We start from the raw sequence: 21,056 nt of genomic DNA on the forward strand, positions 1-21,056 counted from the left end.
CCAGCTACCAGTTAGCCTAGAATAGCCCTCAGAAACAGGAAGAACCGATGGCCTGACTCAGCTAAGGGGTTAAAAATTGACCTACTAATGTCCTACTTGTTATCGTGTTTCATTATCAGAATAAAGGTTCTATACAACTCTTCCAAGCTACCTCCCAGTGCACGATCGAATAAATGCTCAACTTTAGGTAACCTTGGTACTAGTTACACCTTTTTAATGTAAACTGCAAACTGCTACCAAACTAGAAATCTTAGAGCTTAATATCTGATCTGTTTTCTGATTTTTGTGACTACTCGTTCCTTGTTCATTGCGTTGTTCTGTCGCGTCTGTCTGGTTATCATGCTCTTGTGAAAGTTTCTTGGTTCCCTTTTTGTTGAAAGAAAAAATTAATCACAATCAGACTTCCTGTTTAAATTAAAAATGACAGTAGGCTTTGTGCTAGAATCATTTCGGGATGTGCTGCTTTGCAAATTCAGGAAGTCACAGATAATTTCACAGGTGCTGGTGGGAAGAATTAGTTATATTTATATTATAACAGGCTGTTTCATTCCCCATGAGTTTCTATTTAGCCTAACAGCTACTGGCTGCTTCTTGAGATTGGTATCAATGCTGTCATTTATCTTTTGGTTAAAAAAAACAGAGTGTCAAGTGTCAAGCTATTTCTTTAAGGCTTTGTGTATTGCATACCTCCAACTGTGTGTCTCTCTGTGCCAGCAGGCTTTGGATCTGTTTGGCCATGGAGCTAAACACCAGCTGCAAGTCTGCACCTTCAGTCTCCACTAGCTCCTCCCACTGAAGTGGCAGCACCACACGAGGATCCTGAGTTACCTGCAACGAGGACCATTTTTTAGGCCTCTATGACAAGATCAATACACATCTGGGACACCTGACACAAAATAGCTCAGGCACTGCGAGCGCTGTGTGAATACCAAGCATTTGTGTACAACGAAAAGGAAAAGAAAAATAAATTCTCACACGTCTATGTGTGAAAGCTGTAGGAAAATGCACTAAAAAAATTCACTAGTGCATGCAAAGCTAGTGATCATGTTGACAGGTTTAAAAATCTCCTCGGGTGTAAGCCATACAGAAGGAAAGCAGGGGGTGCATCCATTCACACAGAAAGAGCACCTCTCACCTCTGTGATTTGTTAGGCTGAAAAACCTGGGGAGAAAAAGGCTGGGAGGCAGCATGCTGTTACTGTAATTCAGTCACGCTGCTGTGCAAAATGTTGTTTTTGTAATTCCAGCAATTATTCATGGGGGGTGTTTTTTAAAAGAGGCAGTTTGGCCTTTCTTCCTTATTGGAGCGGATGGTGGACAGTGACAGGAAAAAAGATGAAGGAGAGACAATGATGTGACAGAGGGGGGGATTGGAGAGGTGGACATGGGAGGTGGAGGATCCAGCTTACAGTGGCAGCAAGGGGCACCCAGAGGTCCTTAAAAGGCTGCCAACAGAATGACAAGTAGCTCATTTTCACAACTCAGTTGAAGCACAAGGAGAAGGTATAACAGTTTCATTCTGTCTGCCTACAGGCCAGACAGTGAAGGGACTCTTTGCTTAATCATGTTTGGGAACAAAAATCCTCCAAGAATTTCTTGTTCTTTTTTAATGAGTGAGGGATTTGGTTTGATTAATTCTGCACTTACTTACCTGCTGAATACAACTGGCAATGCCAGCCTGGGTTTCAATGTCCAGGGACTGGATCTGCTGAATGAAGGTTTCCTTATTCTCGCACTGTAGACACAGGAAGAGATGGAGTCAGGTGTGCATGCTAGATCAAAATACCAAAAACTGTGTTCATAGGTATTCCTGGAATTGGCCATGAGGGACGCTTATTAGAAGACAGCAGGGCAGTCTTTGGGTGGAGGACTCCTGGACGACTGTCCTTAGACTCAGACATTTTGTAAACTTGCACTGTTGAGCGGTCGGGCAAGATTAGCACGCCACTTTAACATGAAGCCTGAAATTGGCTCTTGTACAAGGTTGCCAGGGTAACACAATACAAGGCTAAGATTGATGCCAGCGGAAACTCTAATGAAACAAACAAAAAAACCAAACAGTATTTGAGCGCAATGATCCTGAGCTGAAATTAGAAAAGGAAATTAATCAAGTTCCTCTGGAATGAGTTTATACAAAATAGTGCACAACAATCTGTCTTATTTTATCTTTTCCTAGAAGAATGTTACCTTCAGGCCTTTCTGGTAAAGTTTAAACAACAAATCTGTGTAGTTAGCACCGAAAATATGAGAAAAATTAGTCCAAAGAGTTCAAGGTGTGCAGATATGCACATTACTTTGAACTGATTTTGGAGGAAAGAACATGTAAAGTAAAGTGAAATTTATTGTGTCTGTCCTCCCTCTTTGTTTTTAAGTAACATGCACAATGCTGCTGTGGTCAGCTTTGACCAAAGCATGACGGTCATATGAGCGTGTGATCACCTGCACTGCACTTCCTAGTAAGAGTAGCAGCAGTCGCCTGAGCTCCTCCACGGCTGCCTCTGAGGACACAGAAATAACCGTCATCATCATCATTATCATCATTATCATCATCATCTTCACCCCCCCCAGCACCCTTCTCCTTATCATTATCACCTTAATGTGCTTCACAGATAGCTGAGATATAGACTCGAACATAAAGTATAATTACTTTCTTCCTGCTGAGAGAGATTGGCACTGATAGGATCGTGTTGTTATCTTTATACCTGTTAGGGGGTCCTGGCCCAGAATGGCAACATTTGGGAGAGACATGAGTATCAACTGCTGCAAGTCTTCCTGAAAAGGAAAAGAAATGTAAAGAGTTCAGCACATACACACACACACACACACACACAAAAACACCTCAAGTAATCACCTGGACCGTCCTGTTCTTCTGCCCTCAGTTAGCCGAGATAAACAAAAGCGCAGGAACTGATTTGTTGTGTAAACAAATAAGAGATCCCTGATAAAACTGCACTGTTTTGTTCTTACACGCTGGTAAGATTTTGTACAATTTTAGTTTAATATATTTCACTGCATCTTGTTCTCTACTTATTCTCAATGTGTAATAGAATCAAAGAAAAACAATATGATGATAGCAGTGAATAAGAAACCTGCAGCTAAACCACTTAATACTACTGGCAACTACTGCTGACCTTTTGGGTATAACATATGGGTAATGTGGGTGATGTGACAGCAATGCAGACGCACTGACATAATCTCAAAGATCACAAGTGACGTCATAAACAACCAGAACAAATTACTTGGAGCGAATCAATCCAAGTATTAGTACTTCCAACAAACCTGACTGGTACATGATCATAGCCATTATTCATTCACTTCAGCTTGTAACAGATATATTAGTATTAGTATTTACTCAGGAAGTCTTAAATGGTAAATGGCCTGTATTTGTAGAGCGCTTTTCTAGTCCCTAAGGACCCCAAAGAACTTTACACAACCAGTCATCCACACACTGGTGATGGCAAGCTACATTGTAGCTACAGCCACCCTGGGGCGCACTGACTATAATAAGTGTATATAAACATTTTTTTGTCAAAACTGACTTTTAACAGATTTAAGGAACCATCTCCTTAGTGGATCTGCTATGACAAAAACAAATAGGTCCAGATCAATCACCGGAAACCGTTTACTGCTGGAAGCAGCTGCTTGTCTACATTTAGCAAACTCTTTATTACACAGACCTGTTCAATTTCTTTCTAAGAAAAAAATCTAATCAGCCAATTACATAGAAGCAATTCAGTATATTTAGAGATGTAGACATGGCCAGAGAGGACCTTCTGAATTTCAAACCGAGCAGCAGAATGGGTTGTTGATGCCAAATGGGCTGATCTGAATATCCACAATCATCCTGCCTTGTATGAACAGTTCAGGCTGGGGGTGCCGTAATAGTGTGGAGAATTTTTTCATGTTCCCTGTAGTCAAATGGCGCCTACAGTCACCAGATCTCAATCCTCAGCTGACAGTCACCAGACCTCAATCAGATCTCAATCAGCTGCACAGCTGACAACTCTGCAGCAACTGTGTGACGCTGTCATGTCAGTATGAACCAAAATCTCTCAAAATGTTTTCAGCACCTTGTTGAATCTATGCCACAAAGAATTAAGGCAGCTCTGGAGGTAATAGGGGATCCAACCCAATACTGATAAGGTGTACCTAATGAAGTGACCACTGAATGTAATTTCAAGAGAAATTTCAATAATTTTGAGTTGCTTTAATAACAAGACAGCTTGGTTGATTTTCTTGTTAACAACAATTCTGATCACAGAGTGTTAATAATCAATTTTTAGAAGTGTTTTTTTCCAAAATATTTGTTTAATGTGTGTCCTTATTGTCTAGATTATCTAAGATTAACTACAATTCAACTGATCAAAGCTGGACTCTTGATGCATGTTGTCATATTTGCTCTGCACTTTATTTTATTTATTTATGTATTTTTATTTCTCCACTGCCAAAAAGGGAAAACATTCCTAAAAGAAGAGAACATCTTTTCATTGCTGTCTTGATTATCTCAGCTGAGGGACTGTGCATCTTACAGAAAACCATTTAAAAATTTGAATTCACTAAAGCCATTAAATCTCTGGCTCATCATTTTGGACATTTCCTGCATGGTCCAAAGTATTTTTAATGCTTTTCAAATTCAGGAGATTCAGGACGAGCAGAAGGCCCACCAACACTGTGTTCATCTTGTTTCAGCGAGTCGTAATTTCTGCTTTGAGCTCTTGGACAAATCCCCTGGCAGACTCAAATGACGCTGAATCAAGCTGGACCACAGACGCCTCAGACATTTCCCGTCCAGAAACCTGGCTTCTCTGGCAGCAGAAAGAAATATCTGTCATGTGACCCCACAGCGCCTCCCTCCTCCTACATTGCCATCCAGTGCATCACTAGTGTAGAGGGTAATCATTACTGTTACTTTGCCACTTAATTTAGTTGGTCTTAAACTTAAGAAAAAGAAAAAAAAGAGGAGAACAACTTCACCGTTAATTAAAAACATTTCTGTCAGAGAGCCACACACTGTTGCTGGCTAGCTCCTTTCCCAACTGCTCAGAAAGCCTGTTCACAACCTCCTCACATCCATCAGCGCAAAATCACAAGAGTACAGATGTAAGTCACAATTACAGCTCTCTCAGCTGCTTACTGTAATTTATAAACTGTATGGGGAGAAAGGCAGGGACTCCCTTTAGCAACTGGCATGTGCAGCAAACCTTATGTTTCTGCTCCTTCAGGGCGTTTAGGATATTAGCCACTGTAGCTCTGAGTTGGTCTTCGTGCAGCTCGCGGCTGATAATGCCAAACAGACTTCTGCAGGAGATTAGCCAGACTGATAATTATATAGAAGCGCCTTGTTGTTGTTGGCACAGTAATGTCTTTGCACGGGCAATTCCCTGCCGGGCAGTACGGCCAAGATACATACTGGGTTGTATTTTCTTGAATGCCTCCTGCACTTTATTTCATACATTATTATTTATAATGCAATACAAAGAAAGAGGTCAAGAATATGAAAAATGTGCAGAGATTTCCAGGGCAGTCACACTCAAAGTTCATTTCTTAAGTAAGTAGATTTTTCCACTAAAGCAAACGCCCAAAAAAAAAAGGAATTAGCTATATGGAGCAGTTCTGAAAGTGGGATAAAAGCATTCATCACACTGCTGGCTGCAGTTAAGAAGAGAATTAAGTTCCATCTGTAAGATCTTTTTCAAATCCCGCCTTTTTATTGTATGTTTGGATTGGTGTTGGCTTTAATTTTTGCCACAGACTTCCTTTTATTATTTATTTATTTTTCCCCCTAATTTTAATTTTTTGGCTTTATGCAAAAACAGATTAGTAGAGACATCATTTATTGGATGCTCGGCAGCCGTAAAAATGTCACGGTTTACCAAGGAGAGAGATCTTTAAAATGTGGAGGGTCAATAAATTAGTAGTCAAGAGAAATTAACATTTAAAATCCCATTAACAGAAAGCTGGAGAGCAAGTGTCTCATTCAGTGGCAGTAAATGGAGTTTAAAAAAAAAAAAGAAGAAGAATAGATTAAGAAAGACAGAGGGAGAACAGAATACAGTCAGCTAGAGTAATATACATTAGCATATAATGAAATTAAACCAGTAGAATAGATGCAGCATAGCACTCATAAATTTTACAGTAGGTTATATGAGTCCATACAGTAGACGTGCACAGCCTCCACCCCCCCCCCCCCCCCCACCCCCCGTGTCGTCAACACAAATAACTCCGTTTCTATAGAAGACAAGCTGAGGTCACAGCAGATATCAAGCCCTGCCAAGCTGCACACTGTTTCTGTGGCTTAAGCTCTCCACACTCTTGCCATTGTATTGCACGCACTCTCTCACATAAACACACAGGCAGCATTAAACAGCACAAAAAAATATAATAATAATTCAGTGAGAAGTAAAGCTGTGACTGATGTGGAACTAAATGTCTGCAGAGACACTGGAGCCTATTCTGAGCACACCTGCTGAAATTCTAGTGCAATGTCGGCTGATGTGAGCGTCTCAATTATTTGGCAGTGCTGCTAGGTGCTTTCAAGGGACATTAGTGATTCACTGAAAATTAGGAAACGAAACCTCGTAGACTCGTGTTCTTCTGTTGTGTGACAAGCAAAACAGTGCATGTTCAGTCCACCTGACTCGTACTTCGGGATGGTTTCCTCGCTCAGAGCAGTAGCTTTCTGAATCATCCTCCGGGGGTTGGAAGAATTGTGTCATTTCCTCAAATGCCAACGGCGCATGTGAATGCACATTATGAAATGCATGATACTGTGGGCTATTTGATAGATTCTCAGTCTCCTTCCTTCCTCAACCTCTAACCACAGCAGCAGCTAAAAAATGCAGCTCACCACTCCTCCACTTTTTCTCACCCCATTTGCCTGATAATAAGCAAGGACACGTCAACTGCGGATGGAATATTCTCTGTTTCATCTTTTCTCTTGTGCTAATATGCTGCCTCCCTGTGCATACACTTCAAATTTTCCACAATACCCCCAAGCAATATATTGCTAGTGTTAAGAGTGATAGTTGAGCCTCATCTTGTCCTCTGTTTTTACTACCTTGCAGCTAGAAAACTGCTTCTCCGGCCCTCTGCCATCAACTCGTCTCCCTCGCCATTTGTGTGGCTGTGAGTCATGTTTTAGAAAGATATTCTAGCGCTTTCACAAGACTTTTTTTCTCGTAATGAGAAGCTGGGAGTCATTTTAGTCCATCCACAAAAGAAGCCATCACACTAGTGTTTATGAAAACTTTTTTTGTTCTTGAAATTCTAGAGAAATGATTGGGGCCATTCAAGATAGGAGCTGGACCATTTACAAATGACCGTGCAGCCTGTATCACTGTGTCACACGTTTGCCTCGCTATCTCGGTGTAATGACTTGTCCTGCTGCTGAGATATTAATGCCACAGTTTCACAAGGTATCAAACCACCCAATTAAGCTTTGTTGAAGCATGTAGCTACAGAGATGAAACTTCCAGAAAAACAACTCAAAGAATTAGTTTGACATTTTGGGAAAAACATGTATTTATTTTCTTGCTGAGAGTCAGATGAGGCGATCGATACTGCTTTCATGTCTGCTTGCTAAAACCTGCCGGGGTAAAGTTAGCACCAGAGTAGCATAGCATGAAAGAAAACAAGGTAAAGGGGAAAAAAGAAAGTACCAGCTCATTAACTGACATATTCGATTTTCTTAATCCCTATATGAAGACTGTTGCTTAGCTGGATGCTGGACTTTGAAAGCTTTATACAGCAAAAATAATTATGTGTTAGTAAACTTAAATTGCAGCAAAGACAGGTTTCCAGCCACTGTGATGAGCTCAGCTAACCAACAGCTGCTTTATTGCATCAAACTATCTTGCAATCAAAGTTGTTGCAATCATACATGCAACAACTATCTATTCAAACACAAACACGTTTAGAGTTAAGATTCCTGATTTTATAGCACAAGTGATAGCACTGTTTTGGTGCTTATTCATAAAGAACCTAAGATTGCAAAATAAAAATAAATTCATACCAAATGTCTTTTTTAGGCATTTACAGTTGCAAATCTTCTAACATTTTACCAGTTTAGATGAACTTTTATGCAACATTAGGAGGCTATACCATCCAGCTGCATCATCAGCATTTTGCAGTCATGCTTCTGCTGACCCGAGGCTTCCGCTAACACCTGAGGGAAATACCTGGTGCTCTAGATGTTAAATGCTCAGCTATGTTCACTGCCGAGTCTCTAACTGTGCCTGCTGTTTGAAGTTGAGCAGGTAGCGTATAAAGCCAGTTTATTAAAGCTTTCTGGCTGAAATCAGGTTCCTGTTGCCTCTGAAAACAGGCTAATAAAAAGCACAGTGAAGCAGAACGGTAAAGCTGTAGTAACAACGGGCGAAGAGACACTGTAGCTCGAGCGGCAGACGACAAACCTCACGGGGGTTCAGCATTGCAAGTGCTCATTTTTACACTGCAAGGAGCTGTTTGCTTTGTGGCAACCCAGCAGCAACTAATGAGCCAATATTTGAACAGTTTTGTCCAGATAATTATGTCCAGAGCTTCACTGAGAAGACTACGCGATGCAGGTGTGGGGTTTGCTTTTGTTTTCTGAATACTGTGCAAAAAGTATTCATCTGTCCAAGTTCTAAAATTAAAAAGTGCACAAAATGCAGTTACATAAAAATATGAGCTAAAAACAAAACTGTGGTTGCCCTCATAGCTTTCAAAAAATTTTTTCTTTATCACAGCCATGCCTGAATGGACTATACCGTTAATGGGTTTCTTCTTGTTATAGTGGGAATGTGAAGCTCAGGAGAAGTCCTGTGCAGGCTCTGTTGCCTTTCAGTACATTGCCCTGATTTCCGTCTTGATGATTTGATCTAACAGAATCTCACCAACCTCCCCTCATCCCCACCCCCCTCTCTCACCACCATCACCCTTCCCTACCTGGTAGAAGGCTCGCAGGTGTCGATTTAAAATAGAAAAATTCTGGACTCTCAGCATGTGGTCATCTCTCTCGCTGTTGTACAGCCGCTCCACCTTGGGGTTTGGATCTCTGGGTGGACACACACAAAAAAACCACACACGCACACAATTATACACAGTGGTTTACACACTGCAGCTTGATCAAACAGCCCAGCAACATTTCTCTCCAGATGAGAAATTCTTATGCAACAGTGCATTTAAGCAGTGTGAATAAAATTTTAATGAGGTCTGAGAAGCAGGCAGTGAGAATCCACATGCAATTATTTGTTGAAATAATGTGGCTTAGGTCGGGCCAAATTAATCAGCCATTGAGCAAATCCTGCCTAAGATCTTGTCTTGCCAGTTAATAGACAAAAGGTTTTCTCCTGCTGAAACTTGAACACGAAGATAAGGGAATCAGTGGAGATGGCTTATAGGATGGCATGATTGTAATTTGCTAGAAATTTCAGAACATTGTGCTTTAACACACACGCACTGCAAAACAACATGAGGTTATGAAACCGAGTGCGATAAATGTTACATCACTTTTCATGCAAAAGAAAAAGAACAATACCAAGTGTTTGCAACCATGTTAGCACCTCTCTGATGCTGTGCTGTGGCACACCATAAAGCATAAGGGAAAATGTTTACCAGTTAGCATGATAGGGTTCTTAAATTACCATCAAACACAAAGTGAGGGTTGGTATTTTGGGAGATATCTGCGCATAAATCAAAGAAAAACTACAAAGTGGATGCGAAAAGTGATGGTGCCGCATTAAATATCACAAAAATTAAGACTCACTTGAGTTTCTGTCCCTTGAGTCATGCTGTCAGTTAAACTAAGCTGAAGTATTTTAGTGCACAACATTAAACTGAGGAAATTATCTGCCTTTATTTAATAGCTGTATGGATGTAAAAGGGCTGGATGCAAATACCACACTGCCAATACGTCCCAGTGGTCACTCAAAACACTGCAACAAAAAAAAAAAATCTACAGCCCTTAAATTATTCTCCTGTTGCCCTATTATATATTAATATAGTGTCCTCCTATTACTCTTTCTATTATTAATGTGACTGTTTATTTGTTTAAGTGACATCATTACAACGTATGAACTGTGCGGCCACGACCCAGAAGGAAACCAGGACATTAAAAAAGCTTCTGTGGTTCATGCAAAGTGCAAGAACCATTATAGAAGCAGGCAAGACTTCCAGGCATACAGATAAAGGTGTTGTTGATTTTTTTTTCCAGTTGTCAGTAATGTTACTGCAACAAAAAAAAAAATCCCATCCATCCAAACAGGCATTTTCTCCATATTATAAAAAGAGAGGTGTAAAATTATTGGCAGGACACAGCTGCTCACAAGGTCACTTTGCACTCTTTCTATTATCCCACACACTGTCCATCACCTTAACTCACTTCACTTAAGTTACATAAGCATCTCAATCACCAGGCCACCAGGGTGCCCAATTTCAGTGCTTTTTAATGGCTTTCACTCAAAAAGCAAAAAAAAAAAAAGCTGCCATGGAGTTTAAGCAAAGAATGGGTTGTGTGTACATTTCAGCGTTTCAGATTGCCAATAAAAGCCACAGGCACTTTTTTTGCAACTAATTGCAAGGTTGAACGGTTTATATTTTCCATTTACAAATGAGAACTTGTGCTTTTATTATTTTACATTTATATTATTACATTTAAAAGCAGACTGACTGGGTAAAGTTTGCAAAAGTTTATCAAGTTATCTTTCCCCCCTCTCTAATAGTGACGTTTATTGCAGTGTCCACGGCTAGGAAGCAGTGAAAGTGAGAAAATGTTGATGAATCTTACATGACCCTCATGACCTCATTGAGGAAAATCCCATTGGTCAGCCTCAGGTAGCGGTCTCGGGCGCTCTGCGAAACAGAGTTCACTTCCATGTACTGGCTGTAGTGAGGTGCACCGTCCTCACTCTCTACCATATTCTCAAACAGCAGCACCTATGAGAGACAGATAGAGATGATCTTGTGTGGTGACCAAAGACAAGGAAGAACCGGCACAGGAGCAGAAAATAGGCACAGAGATGGGCTAAGGGAAAATTTTCACACAGGAAGTCACTTGAGTCTGTGCACCTGTCCGAACAGGTGGGATCTGTGCGCTCACACTGGGAAGCACTTCACAGCGACAGCCAGCCAAGCAGGACTGCAGCCAAGGTTTCTCTCTCGCGCGCTTCTAAGACGACTTGTGCCAATGCAAACTGCAATATAATGAGTTTTATTCCCACCTGCACCTTCTAAAAACTGCACAGTAGGTAAACAAAGTAACAAGCCACAGTTGGTCTCAGCTGATGAGGTGATACAGAGGAGACTGAGATGCGGAGGATAACAACTGGGTTGGGTGGCAGGGGATCCCTTCAGGGTGAAAAATCTCATGTCAGTGAAAAAATGACCTGCTGAAGTGGTCCAAAGAAAAAAAACAAACCTCTTCCAAGACCTGTTGAACCTGACATCTGACCAGCCCCCTCTTTGGAAAGGGGAAACAACAGCCAATGAGAACATCCCTATAAGACTTAGTGATCACATTATCCAAGCAGAGATCATTAACCAGAAGGGGGAGACTTGGTGACTTGCCATGTTGAAACCCCAGCTGGGAATTCAGTGTGTTACAGCTGTAGTTGGTTTAAGAGAGAGCATACTCTATGACTATTTTGAAATCAGAAGCAGCCCAAGGACACGGAAGTGTCGAAGCTGGGAGAGAAAAAGTTGGTTATTAAGAGGCGAGGGAAGCTGCCAAAAGGAGAAGTGTTTGCTTTTCTGTACACAACAGAAAAAAGGCAGGGTCGAGGCTGTTTGTGTTATTTATTCAAGTTTTATATGTATTCTGACGAACGGAACTGGAAAACAGACTGGTCTAAAAAATTTCACAAGCTTTCTGACTTGAAATTATACAGACTTTACTACAGAGTTGGTCACCGGCTAAGTCGGATTTTGTAATTTTTTTCACAACGTTTTACACCCTCCTGTTTTATTCTCACCTCTGCGCCTCTATAAATGATGACCTTTTCTCTAACTCAAAGTGATAAATGATAAATGACGTACCCATTGCGCCAACGCACTTTCCATGAATTCCTCTATTATCTCCTTAATGTTGGACTCCATTGTTGTGGCACGAGGGCTGTGAAACACTACAGAAGACAGCTAATTAAAGAATATCACCAACGCGGTGTATGTAATGAATCAGAGACAGAGAATCCATCTTGCGTCAAGTGAAGTAGTTTGACATTTGTGCGGCCCTTCCTCCCCTCCCTCTACCTCGTTTGCTGTCTCTTCCTCTCTGACTGCGTGTGTCAGTCAGTTTCATTGCAAAACCACACCGGAATTTTTCAAAACGCACATGTTGAGGGTTTTTTTTTTTTAAAACACACCCTCAAAACTTCACACAACACACACAAACACGGAAATATTTTTCTTGAGTACCGCAAAACACTAGAGTGCGAAAAAGGGACATTAACTTCGCAGAGGTGAAATATTAGGCCTATTTCCTCCTCTGCGTATTTATGTGCACATTTACCTTAAATGTGTGTTTTTACGCCATTATTTGCCTCAGTATCGCCTTGTTTTGACCTTAGACATGACATGTTGATCTAATGTGTGTTAAAAATGAGAAGGCTTCCATTTGAAGTTGTCAGAGGTTTAGTGTCTCTAACGTTCACCGTGCGTTCAGCTGCGCTCCAAGCACTGTGCAATAGTGACCTCTGGTGCTTCAAAAGGAAAGTTCATGCTTTCACATATTATTAATTACATCATCAAAGGGGAAGTGGGCTTCCTTACTTTGAGCTAGCTGCTGTGTATAATGCATTGCAGTATTTTCCGCATTCCGCAGATATCATTGAAAAGCTGCCAAAAGGAAGCTGTTAGAAGATGTATGTGATCTGAAGATATGTGCAAATCATTATTATCATAGTTTCTGTACAGTCTCACCCTTAATGGTCCGCACAAGGCTTCTTCTTTATGTAATTAGGGAAATTTTATAAGGCCTGATGAGCAAAAGGCAAATTTTAGAAATTTCTTTCCATGTATTTTAATAATGTATTAATTTTATGATCCAATTTAAGGTTTTATGATACACTTTCTTTGAAGGTCAGAGCTGAGAAATGGACTGTACGCTTCCTTTGTTAATCTCTGCTACACTTTTTTTTTTTTTTTTGAAAAAGAAAACATTTATTTTTCTGCAGCCACTAAATGGATGCTTATATATTTGGAATCAAATAAGACATTCATGGAAAATAGTCTGTGATACAGTTTTATTTAGGAAGATTGAGCACACATTGGATATACCTGCAGCTTGGACAGATCACCATATTTGTATATATAAATATGTTTTGCCACAAAAAGGATTTATAGACTGTTAGTCTTTGTAAAATAGTTTCCAACATGTTGCATCAGTGTGCTGTTTATGCCAGAGTGTGTTCCTGTGTGCTGTCAGGGTGTGCTGACACTGCTTGTGCAGCAGTTCTGGGATTAACTCTGCCAGGATTATCAGATTGTTTCAGAGCTGCCAGAACAGACACGATGACAGCTTCATATAGGGCACCGCACACACATATGCACGCAAACACGCACACTTAATCCAACTCTCCTTGCTGGACTCAGATAACCCATTGTCATATTCAAACGTGCCTCTGTTTTAGGACATGTACAAAAGGAAGCCGACACTACAAAGCAGTTAAAAACTTCTACTTTTAATATATAATTCATGTGCATTGCCAGTTTAACAGGTTCCTAAGCATTTCATTGCAGATTAGTACAAACTACAGCCGTGGGAGTAATGTTACAGTGCACATGGGATGAACTTGTGAATCTGAGCCAAAAAATTGTTAAATATGTTTTCGTGTTTAAGCTAAACCTGTTTAAACTGACTTTTCTAGACACAACAAGATGTACTACACATCTCCTGAACAGATTCGTAGACGGTGACACATACATGATGTCCTGCACAGAGGAGATGTTTGTTTGGTGTCTGTGCAGGGCTTGATGAGATTCCCTGTGTGTTGCCCTGTTTTGGCCATGTGCGAGGGAGCTGCAGATGCTGCTTTTGGTGGTACATAAATCAAGCCTAATGTGTCAAAACCCAAATGGTGCCCTACTTACCACCACCCAACTCACACAACCAAAACAAAAAAAAGCACTGACACATCCTCCCCCCTCCCATCTCTTCCCCCTGAGCTTGTGTTTTTAAAAACATTTCTCCCTTTAGCTGGCAGGGGAGGGAGTAGGGGAGGCTGCCTTCTCCGTGGTGTTATCAGCTGGCTTCTCTGCGTCTTCAGCCCCGGGGGATCCTTCGGCGGCCGAGGGGTCAACCTGTGCAAACTTCAAGATGTCGAGGACATTCGCTTTAACATCCTCAAAGGTCTCCTTCACACCCTTCTCCAGGAGATAACCCACACTTTCACCCTCGGGGTCCTCTAGAGCTGTGGCTCCCTCCACAGCTGTCTGCAAGTACCTCAGGCTCACCAGCACTGACATCTGCAGAGAAAGAAGCAATAAAGATACTGTGAAATCAGGGTGTAAAATCTGTGCTCACAGACAGTTTTTATCACAAAACGAGATGGTCAAAGGGTTTCGTAAGCTCACAAAAAAAACCAAATAGAGGCATCAACTTTAATAAATCACGTAATTTTAAAGCTGCTGGGTGATCACACTCTGAAGGACTTTTATTCTGTACAGCTGAAAAGCTTGTGCGGATGTATTCTGACAGCTTGTACTGTGTTATATATGTGAGAGACAGTTATACACATTTTTTCTGATTTTGAATTCACTGTGGAAGTATTATCAGCATTATAAATTTTTTTTTTCTTTAGGATTGTAACCATAAACATGATTTCACTCAAAATATTTACACTTATTTTGGAGCGATGATGTTCATAAACCATATTGGGAGGGAATTATTATCTCAGAAGGCATGTTATGTTTATATTTTCTTTTTTTAAAACTGGAGAAATCATGAGGGTTTTTTTTTTACTTCCAACCTTCATATTGGGTTTTGCAATCTGAAGCTTATTCAAAATCAAATCACTATAAAAGTTAAAAGTTCAATTAAATCTATCTGATCATTTTCATATAGTCTCTTAGACAAATTTTGTCCAGTTTTTTTCCCAAAAGTGTGAGATCCAGTTTTGACTGAAAATTTGCTGCAGACTTCAGGACAACAATGTAGTGGTGATGCAGGAGTACAAAATATTTTTAGTATTATCTCATGCTCCCTCTATCATTTTTTTTTGTCTGCTGTTCAGATTCAGAACAGGTTTTGTTAAAGTAATATCTTAATACCTTGACATGCCAAAGTGGACTAGAAAAACCACGCCACTGGTCTGTTGCGGTTTAGACTGTGTGATTGGCTGGTTGGAGCGTATAACAGTGCTGTGTTGAACATATGAGAAAAGCTTCCTGTTACAGGCTTAGTTTGGCTATTTAAACATGTGCTGTCAATGCTGGCATTTTGCAAAGGAATGAAAGTGCATGTTTGATTAAAAGTTGGAAATCAATGTAAACCAGTGAGCTTTTCCCTTCTGTCGGTTGTCATGGCAGTGTGTGCGTCACTAGACAGTCATCATTTAAAATTCTGTTTTTTGCTTCTTCTTTCTTTGTGTGTCTGTGTGTGTGAGTGTACAGAATAATTTCAGCGCTCCTTTCTGAACTCAAAGAAGAATTATAGAATAGCATGACAATAATAGCATAAAACAGCTGTTTGGGTTTTCTTTTTATTATTCACCTGTATTAGGATGACTGACAGCACACCAGGGCCAGTTGAATTCATCATCTCCATGTAGTAGTCGGTCAGAGCCTGCCTACAGCCACGGCTGTACAGGTTGAGCTCTTCTGCTTGGTAGTCGTAGCTGTAGTGAGCGCTGTTATCTGTCAGGTGGTACTGCAGGCAGGGGCGTGGGGAGGCCGGGTTACAGCAGCTGAACGGAACGCCATCCAGCAGGTAACGGCCATCCACGTTACTCCTGATACGACTGTAAACAGATGAAGGAGAGAAAGCGTGAAAACCACGAAGAGTGACAGATTAAAAAACAGAGTCTAGTGAGACAAGAGCAAGAGGAAGAGAAGTGAGGAGATAAAGTCATCTTAAAACCAGTTAAAGGCCAACTTTTAGCTCAGAGCAGCCCCTCTATACAAGTGTCATCATGTCACAACCTCTCTGTTTGTTCATTCCTTTTCACTTCCCTATCTTTGACCAACCTTTCTCTGCTTGCTGTACCACCAACCTTTTCATCGATGCCTATCATTCTCTTCAAAAGTAAAGGCCAGATCTATTTTTAATATAGTCTTCCTCTACCCTTAATATCATTTCTCTCCCTCTCTTTCTCTCTCTGACATATTGTTTGACCTTTCTGGATGTGAAATCTGCTTATCTCTCACTCATGTAGACCTCTATTTTCTTTGCTTCTCTTCGCTGTATACCCCTCATCATTTTTTCTCTTTCTTTCTGTGGATCATCATTCACTCACTCCTTGACGTCCTTGGAGGTGAAGTCCAGATATCTATTGCTGACCCACTGAACCTCAAACCAGTCCTTGAAGTTGTTGTTTCCACAGCAGCGGAACTCCATCTGCAGACGATCAATGGTCTCCTTTTGAAAACAGCGGCCGGGCACGTCTGTGTCCTTGTAGAAGCGGATCCCATTCCTCAGTCCCACCTGACATTGAAGAGAGAAAAGTGTAGGAAGGAGAAGGTGTTATCTTTAAAAGTCGTTGGCGTTTCAGAGCAGTTTGAGCTGGTTTTAAAAATAATGTTTGATTGTTGGTCAAATTGCTCTCCCATTTTGGCTTTGTCTACAGCAACTTATAGGGAAGCAGGCGTTTCCTAATGTTTTGCTTGACACTGGAGGTAAACTACTTATACCCTCCTTTTAATCTTTACCCAGCCCAGTGAACCCACCTTCAGGGACTCTTCCAGGCGTCCCTGCAGGGCATAGCTGAGCACCACCACAGCAAGAAGGAGACAACAGAGTAACATGGCTACAGCAAACCAGGCCATCAGGAGCAACTTCCAACGGGGGAAGCGGCTCGCATCCAGGGAGTCCTGACACACACGAGTGGCAACCCAGTTGGTGCCAATGGAGACCAGGCCCACCATCATCAGGATGTTGGGTACCATGTGGATCTCTGTGTTGTCCATCACCTCAAGAGAAGAAGAGCAAAGTCAAAGATAAAAGTTGGCACAACACTGGCAGTCAGCTGCAGGTCTCTTTGTCATTTCCTCCTCTCAATTTAGAAGGCAATAATCCTCTGTTCAATTATCCTTATCTAGTCTAAAATGACCTTGGCAGCCAAAAGATTCAATTAGCTGCAAAGTCTACATGGAAATATGATGATAAATTTAATCCATTGCTCGTGTTACTGCAGAAGTCAATTATGGACTGAGTTTATTATTGGCTGAGTTTGCAAAAGCCTGCCAGCCACAAAGCACCTTTGTCCAATTGTTGTTTTAAAATTACCATTAAAAAATACCTTACATTTACAGTCTGGTGGCTAACGTGATCCTGTAAAATCTGTCCAGCCAGCTTGGCTTTAGAACAAATAATCTCTCTAAATGAAATTGCAAAGAAATATTTTAAGCTCCATCTAGAATACTCAGTTTTCCCACTGAGTGCAGTAGAGGGCAAAACAGAGTACACAAATGAGGTATTTGTCTACAGATGATAAAGGAGGATTATGCTCTAATGAATCATTTGTTAGAGCCTTAGCTTCCTGATTCCATTTCATCGGTTGGAGAGCAAATATGTCTTCTGTTTTTTCCCAGCCATTCACCACCACCTTGGGAAAAATGATTACCTAAGATTAGCTAAGAGCACTTCTCACTTTAGATCAATAAATATGTGAAGGTCTCCTCTCATTGCAGCTTTCCTGTGAATATCAGTTCACTAAGTCTGTCTAATTGATCACTGATCCATTAAGACAAATGGCTACAGTGCTTAAACAAAATGCACAATCCACACACACACACACACACACACACACACACACACACACACACACACACACACACACACACACACATGATTTTCATGGGAAAAGTGCTGACATTACAAAGACATTTTTCAGCCAACTCCACCTACATGACTTAACATGCATGAATGTGCATGTTTACACTTGCGTGTGGTGTGTTTGTATTTGTCGATTAAACGCTGAAGCTAAGTTTAAAAAAAAGTGACACAGCAGGCTCAGTAAACAACACTTAGCAAAGGCAGATGCCTGAGCATACAATCCTATATTTGTTCAACCTTTAATACATTCATGCACTAGACGTTAGCTCCACCTGGCCTTCTAGCTTGCATTGCTTCATGTGTGTGTTTGCATTCATGCAAGCATCGCTTTCTGTACCTCTGCCCTACGAAGCAGCTCTGTCTTAAGGTAAACACCAAGACAAAAGATGAAGGCCCCACTCATCACTGCCAGCCAGGACATCAGCCACAGGCCCTGGGCCAGACGAACTCGCCTCTGCTGGGTGAACGTAATTTTCAGCAGCATGGCTCACTATTATGCACAGGCCACCACAGAGAAAAGAGAAAAAAGAAAGAGAGGGGGAGCTGGATGGAGCAGAGCAAGTCTATTCTGGTCAAAACTGATGCTATCCAGAGGTGGCCAGCTGCATTTATGGAGACAAACCCATGGAGCTCAAAATACGGTGGACTCAGTGTTGTTGGATTGGTCAGTGGTCAGTCCAGGCCTGGTCGTTTGATTAGTTATTAGTGCGTTGAGCTCATCTAAGTTGTTCCAGGTGGAGGGGATAAGCAGGTATATCCCTGAGATGGTAGAGGACAAAGTCGACCTTAGAAGATAATCCAAAAACTTTCACTGGGTTGACGAAATGTCTCAAAAAGTTGTTTTTTCTTAAATAATCCAAATCCGTGCGGATGAGAAATGTGAGAAAAGTGGTTATTATTAAAGTATGGTGGAAAAATGATAATCCTTTTCACAAATATTACAGATGTTTCCCTCAAGCAAGTGGTCACAACGCCGCAGTCCCCCCTCCAAGCTGAAATCAGTGATTTCTTCCCCTTGATGCGATGTTGTCTTTTGATGGCGCCCCTCCGGGTCTGTGCATATGCGGCGCCCCCCTAAACCGCGGTACCCATGGTTGGAGGACACAGACAACTGGCCAAAGTCGAGAGTTTGGAACCGTAATCCTCACAGTAGAGTCCCTGGGATCCTATTAGAGCCCAGGAACCAATGGGAAAGCAGGCCAGTGTCTGATCAGCAAACTTATCTGATGGACTCATAGTATGGGAGGGTCTATTGAACTATTATGACAGGTGAATTTACCTGAAGCCCATCAACACAGGCTTGTAGGTCTGAGGAAATAAACACAGGAAATATGTATTACTGTTTACCTAAGAGCAAGAATACGGTGGGGTCCAGCAGTATGGAACAAAATCCAATTTACTGTCAGCATCACTCAGAGTTTTCACTCTATTACTGAGCCAAGGTATTTTATGCAGTTAGAGAAGAAAAAATCTAAGACATTTGGAATAGGCCCACACATATGAGGCTATACTTGAAATACAACTGGAACAAATGGTATAGTTTATCTTTTACAATGCTCTCAGTTTATGCACTAAAACCATTATTCTCATAATTAATTGTAACCTTAAATTTTGCATTTCCATTTAAACTGTTTGTGTGAAGTTAAATATAAGAAACCTGCAGCCATTAATGATTTTACATTACAGTGACAAAGCAACCCACGGTATAGTGTTATTTAAAAAAAAAACACTATACTGTGGGTTGCACTAAAATGCATGTAATGATCAGACGTAAGGCAGATTAGATATCTATTGATTAATGGACTGACTGAAATAAAGAGAATAGGGTTCCCAAAAGGATCCTCTATTCTTTTTTGAGGTAGGTTAGGTTAGCTGCTTCATGTGCAGTGAAAGTAAGACCAGAGTTATGTTTGCAGGGGATTATGAATATACTGCAATAGGGAGGGAGGTGGGACTGGATCAATAGGATTAAACTGCTATTATAAGTATTTATGACAACCTGAATCAGAGCTATAGTTAGGCTGAGGCTGGTGTCACATTATCAGCTCTTAAAGCACTAATAATTTTCTACAGCCCAATCAATATTAACGTTTGCAGCTATATTTCTGAATAGTGAGACAGATTGAAAGCCATTTAAAACTTACAAGCAAACCTGTTTAGCTTTCTAGCAACAAAGATTTTAATGTAGCTCAGATATGTCAGCAGCATACATGTAGCACTTTTCTTCAATTCAATTCAGTTCAGTTCAGTTCAGTTCAATTCAATTTTATTTATACAGCACCAAATCACAACAACAGTTGCCTCAAGGTGCTTTACATTGTAAGGTATCTCTACAATAATACATACAGAAAAAACAAAACAAAATCATATCACCCCCTATGAGTAAGCACTTTGGCGACAGTGGGAAGGAAAAACTGCCTTTTAACAGGAAGAAAGCTCCAGCAGAACCAGGCTCAGGGAGGGGCGGGGCGGGGCCATCTGCTGCGACCGGTTGGGGTGAGAGAAGGAAAACAGGATAAAGACGTGTTGTGGAAGAGAGGCAAGTATGATTCAATGCAGAGAGGTCTATTAACACATGAAGAAGAAATATTAAATATATCATGGGAACCCACCAGAAGCCTACACCTACTGCAGCATAACTAAGGGAGGATTCAGGGTCGCCTGATCCAGTCCTAACTATATGCTTTAGCAAAGAGGAAAGTTTTAAGCTTAATCTTAAAAGTAGAGACGGTGTTCATCTCCTGAATCGAAACAGGAAGCTGGTTCCATAGAAGAGGAGCCTGAAAGCTGAAGGCTCTGCCTCCCAGCCTGCAGTGCAAGAGCGAGGTGCTCAAATGGGGTGATATGGTACTATAAGGTCATTAGAATATGATGGGGCCTGATTATTTAAGACTTTGTATGTGAGGATTTTGAATTCAATTCTGGATTTAACAGGGAGCCAATGAAGAGAAACCAGTATAGGAGAAATATGCTTTCTATTTCTAGTCCCTGTCAGTACTCTTGCTGCAGCATTTGGGATTAACTGAAGGCTTCTCTAACTGAGCACTCAAAGTGCTTTTTAGTACAAGCCTCATTCACCCATTGAAGCACAC

At 41.1% G+C, this 21,056-nt stretch overlaps 2 protein-coding genes across 2 annotated transcripts in view; both read right to left on the reverse strand.

Moving 5' to 3' along the window:
* ccdc88b (coiled-coil and HOOK domain protein 88B) overlaps nucleotides 1–12,198 on the reverse strand; it is a 57,753-nt gene extending 45,555 nt beyond the window's left edge. Inside the window, exons 1-7 of the mRNA XM_086303676.1 lie at nucleotides 12,012–12,198; nucleotides 10,765–10,913; nucleotides 8,925–9,033; nucleotides 2,702–2,771; nucleotides 2,439–2,497; nucleotides 1,651–1,734; nucleotides 688–828 (exon numbers count right to left, since the gene is read on the reverse strand). Of these exons, the coding sequence (XP_086159802.1) occupies nucleotides 688–828; nucleotides 1,651–1,734; nucleotides 2,439–2,497; nucleotides 2,702–2,771; nucleotides 8,925–9,033; nucleotides 10,765–10,913; nucleotides 12,012–12,071 (672 nt within the window). The 5' untranslated portion in view covers nucleotides 12,072–12,198. The remainder of the gene's footprint in view (nucleotides 1–687; nucleotides 829–1,650; nucleotides 1,735–2,438; nucleotides 2,498–2,701; nucleotides 2,772–8,924; nucleotides 9,034–10,764; nucleotides 10,914–12,011) is intronic.
* Nucleotides 12,199–13,199: 1,001 nt separating this feature from the next.
* rom1b (retinal outer segment membrane protein 1b) lies at nucleotides 13,200–19,090 on the reverse strand. The gene is made up of 5 exons (XM_086303689.1): nucleotides 18,302–19,090; nucleotides 16,857–17,099; nucleotides 16,427–16,614; nucleotides 15,685–15,931; nucleotides 13,200–14,438 (listed from the first exon to the last, which is right to left on the reverse strand). The coding sequence occupies exons 1-5, from the start codon at nucleotides 18,446–18,448 to the stop codon at nucleotides 14,166–14,168; spliced, it is 1,098 nt and encodes a 365-aa protein (XP_086159815.1). The 5' UTR covers nucleotides 18,449–19,090; the 3' UTR covers nucleotides 13,200–14,165.
* Between the last annotated feature and the right edge of the window lie 1,966 nt (nucleotides 19,091–21,056).

Source organism: Aulonocara sp. 'chitande type north' Nkhata Bay, linkage group LG2 (assembly GCF_057382095.1).
Source record: "Aulonocara sp. 'chitande type north' Nkhata Bay isolate Kocher_YH1m ecotype deep benthic linkage group LG2, A_spYH_male_GT1.1, whole genome shotgun sequence".
Lineage (NCBI taxonomy): Eukaryota > Metazoa > Chordata > Actinopteri > Cichliformes > Cichlidae > Aulonocara > Aulonocara sp. 'chitande type north' Nkhata Bay.